The sequence below is a fragment of the Xenopus laevis genome, chromosome 3L (assembly GCF_017654675.1).
Source record: "Xenopus laevis strain J_2021 chromosome 3L, Xenopus_laevis_v10.1, whole genome shotgun sequence".
Classification (NCBI taxonomy): Eukaryota; Metazoa; Chordata; class Amphibia; order Anura; family Pipidae; genus Xenopus; species Xenopus laevis.
In genome coordinates, this window is record NC_054375.1 from 5,848,883 (window position 1) to 5,853,181 (window position 4,299).

General features: G+C 39.8%; 1 protein-coding gene across 1 annotated transcript; it reads left to right on the forward strand.

Annotated features, from left to right (window-relative positions):
• Positions 1–286: 286 nt before the first annotated feature.
• On the forward strand, positions 287–4,018 carry mrps33.L (mitochondrial ribosomal protein S33 L homeolog; the record flags this gene model as incomplete). The annotated part of the gene is given in 3 exon segments (NM_001094977.1): positions 287–605; positions 2,140–2,367; positions 3,263–4,018. Coding segments are annotated over 2 exon segments (321 nt in total). The 3' UTR covers positions 3,369–4,018.
• Between the last annotated feature and the right edge of the window lie 281 nt (positions 4,019–4,299).

A 4,299-nucleotide genomic window follows, 5' to 3' on the forward strand; every position in this document is an offset into this window, starting at 1 on the left:
AAACATGATATATTTTTTAAAGGGCTTGTTATATGAACTTTTAGTATGATGTAGAGAGGGATATTCTGCAATTGGTTTTCTTTTTTTATTATTTATCTTTTTATTCAGCAGCTCTCCCATCTGCAATTTCAGCCGTCGGGTTGCTAGGGTCCAAATAACCCTGACAACCATGCAATGATTTGAATAAGCGACAGAGATCTGAATATCAACATTTGTTTTGAGATGAGGGTCAGTGACCCCCCTGTTTGAAAGCTGGAAAGAGTCCGAAGAAGAAGGCAAAGAATACAACTTTAAATGGAGGCCAATTGAAAAGTTGCTTAGAATTAGTAATTCTATAACATACTAAAAGTTAACTTAAAGGACCGGTAACGTCAATTGGTTTTTTTCTTTTTTTAAAAAGATTTGTATAGAACGAAAAAAAAACCACCAAGACATATGTAACTTTAAAGTCTTTATTAAAAAATAACTCACTGTAACTCCGCTTGCGCACCTCTTCGTGCGGCGCTCAATTTCTTATCCCTTCCTTTTATAGGCGATAGCCAGGGAAACGAACGCCGCATGATGGATTGTCGCCTTTTTTGAAGAGGAGCGCAAATGGCGCTTCGGTAAGTTATTGTTGTCCATTTGAAAGTTACATATGGTGGTTTTTTTTCATTCTATAAAAAACAAATTTTTTTTTTTCTTAAATTGACATTACTGGTCCTTTTAAGGTGAACCACCGCTTTAAATATAACTCTGTTGAAAGCTGGATCTGTTTATTTTCTGTCTGTCTTTTCTCTTATTCGGACTCTAGAAACAATATTGTAGAAGTCCTTCTCCAGATCTGTTAATGAGCTGGCTGCTGTGAGTCAGAACCAGCAGTGCAGGGAATATTAACAGCTGGTTTCAGTCGCAATTACATCTCATCTCATCTCATGGCTCCAGGGAAGCTCTGTCCTTTCCTTTTATTGGGTGTGGTTCACCTTCAGGTTTAGTATGTTATAGAACGGCCAATTCTAAGCAACTTTTCAATTGGTCTTCATGATTTATTCTTTTTTTAGTTTATGAATTATTTGCCTTCTTCTCTTTCTAGCTTTCAAAAGGCATAACTCCCAACATTTTGGAAATAAAAAGAGGGACAAAAAAGTTGCTGGTCGGCCAATTTTTTGGACCACACCCATTTTTGTGGCCACACCCCCTAATTCCCATGTTCATTTTACAAAATTTGGCAGGTTATGAAAGTTTTTTTCCGGTTATTATAATTTTGCTAATGAAGGTGAATTGCCCTTTAGGCTGTGAGTCTAACTTCTCCCAAGGGACCTGTTATGTTACATTGTTACAATTACTTATTTGCTTGTCTCAAAATTGTAGCAAAAGTATCATCTGCAGCTGAGGCTGTTCTGGGCTCTCTGCCAAAAGCCAAGTAAGTTAGAAACTTTGTTTATTTTTCTGGCTGTTCAGTGCAGAGAAAAAAAGGACTTTCTAGTACAAACGAGGGACCGCGGGTTCAGCTGTCAAAAGAGGGATTGTCCCTCTAAAAACGGGACAGTTGGGAGGGGTGCAAAAGGGGGTCACTGACCCCGTCTAAAACAAATGCTCTGTAAAGCTACAAATGTATTGTTATTGCTACTTTTTATTACTCCTCTTTCTGTTCCGACCCTCCCCTATTAATGTTCCATATTCGCATTCAAATCAGTGCATGGTTGCTAGGGTAATTTGAACCCTAGCAACCAGATGGCTGTAATTGCAAACTGGAGAACTGCTGAATAAAAAGCTAAATAACTCAAAAACCACAAATAATAAAAAATGAAAACCAATGGCAAATTGTCTCAGAATATCCCTCTCTACATCATACTAACAGTTAATTTAAAGGTGAACAACCGCTTTAATCCGCAGGGTCACATTCTCTGAGCTACTAGGGTCTTTCTGTCTGGAAATGACCCCCTCTAGTGTTAGAGTTGGGGTTTGCAGTACAAGCAGGGGTCCCTTTATTACTAGAGACTGGCTTTGCCCTTTACATCAGTGCTACTTGGGGCACTTTATCATATTGCCCCCTTGCAGGAGGTTGGTTCCTGCTCTTATGCCCCATTCCAGTGGGATTTGCTTGTTTACCCCATTGCTTTAAATTCTATGTTTTTTTTTTTTATTTTCCTGTTTTAGACAATTTCCGACCATGTCCTCCCTGTCCAGCTACGCCCTGCGTATGTCTCGTTTGAGCGCCAGGATCTTCGGGGAGGTGGTGAGGCCGACGGACCAGCGGTCGATGAAAGTGGTGAAGATGTTTAGTGAACCGCCCCTAGCGAAAAAGAAAGAGGTGTACGACTGGTACCCCCCACACAATACTTACGTCTCCTTGATGAGGAACCTGCGATACCTCGGCCTCTACAGGTAATTGTACCGAGTGTGTCAGCTGCACCCGCAGTCATGCCTTGATATCGATTTTAACTGGTGGAACTGACTGGCCTTTGCCCCGCCCCTGCATTAAGTATAATTGCACCAAATCCATCATTATTTAAATGGCACGATTCAGTTGTAGGCTGGAAAAAAACTGGACTTCACTCCAAGATATTAAAAAAAGATTTATTCCGCAAAAAGGAACATCTCAAAGGGTGGTCTAATGCGTTTCGTGCCTTGTGGGCATTTAGTGATAGGCTAGGGATATTCTGTACAACCAGTCATATTTAAATAGGAACACACCAATCAGGGAAGTGTTTTGGACAGCCAATTAAAAACCGCCACCTGCTGGTCTGACCAGCAAGTAGTCCAGGAAGTTGTCAGGAGAAAGAAAGAGGCTGATGTTCTTCTGCTTAGGAAAGATGTGAGAAAGGTTTCTAATTTTATTCCTAAACAGTAGAACATCAGCCTCTTTCTTTCTCCTGACAACTTCCTTGACTACTTGCTGGTCAGACTGGTGGGAAACTGACCAGCAGGTGGCGCTGTTGTAACACAATTCATTCATATTAACAGCACATGTATCCCTTAATATCTTGGAATTAAAATACATAAATAATGAATGTATATTACAAAAGTGCTTAGAATAGCCCCCTCATCAATTTTACATTCACTTATTTTTAAGGTTTACTTATCCTTTAATTTAAAGTGACAGTAGCGCTCCAATGAAATAAAGGGAGGGATCTTAAACAACGAAACCCCATGGCTAAGACTGCTGCCTTAGTATCATTAGTAATGAGGGCAAGATGAGACAATAGGTGGGTCTGTCAATGTTTTCATGATGAAACTGAGAATTTGCTGTTTTGTTTATTTATTTATTTTTGTCTTTCAGGGATGAGCATGAGGATTTCAAAGAGGAAATGAGACGTCTGAGAAAACTGCGGGGTAAAGGCACCCCCAAAAAGGGCGAAGGGAAGAGGGCAATGAAAAAGAAATGAGTTCATTGGCTCTGCATGGGCAGATTCCCTGTTTGGTGGAATGGACTATTAACCTGCTCTCGATGAACCCTCTTACATGTGACTTGTCAGAGCCAGTCTATTAGATCAACAGTAAATACTTATGTTCTTGTTTTCTAAGGCTCTGTCTACCAACTAGGGGTTTGCAAATGTGCTGCACTTCAATCTGCAGTCGCCGACCCCCAAAGTCATAGGCCTGTCCTTGTGACCAATCAGATTGGGCATCCCTCTTCAAAGGGGTGTTTCACCTTTAAGTTAACTTCTAGTATGTTATATGACTCATTCTAAGCAACTTTTCAATTGGACTTCATTTTTTCTTTTTTATAGTTTTTGAATTATTTGCCTTCTTCTTCCTATGACTCTTTCTAGCTTTCAAAGACGGGGTCACTGACCCCATCTAAAAAAAACAAATGCTCTGTAAGGCTGCACATTTACTGTTATTGCTACTTTTTATTAATCATCTTTCTATTCAGGTCTCTCCTATTCATATTCCAGTCTCTTATTCAAATCAGTGCATGGTTGCTAGGGGAATCTAGACCCTAGCAACCAGACGGTTGACATTGCAAACTGGAGAGCTGCTGAATAAAAAGTTAAATAACAAAAAAACACAAATAATAAAAAATTAAAACCAATTGCAAATTGTCTCAGAATATCCCTCTCTTCATCATACTAACAGTTAATTTAAAGGCAAACAACCCCTTTAATACACTGATATTGTCTAAAGTCCCTTCCACCTGTCTGCAGCCATCAGGTCACCCAGCATCCATTATTCTGGTTTCTCGTTCGTGCAAAACCAAACTGATCATTGCCCACCTGTATCCAATCGTTAAAATGTTGTGCACCTACCTCTTACTGTAACGAGGTTTACAATGGCATAACCCCTCCCCCTAAAATAAAAGCTTATAATTAGCTG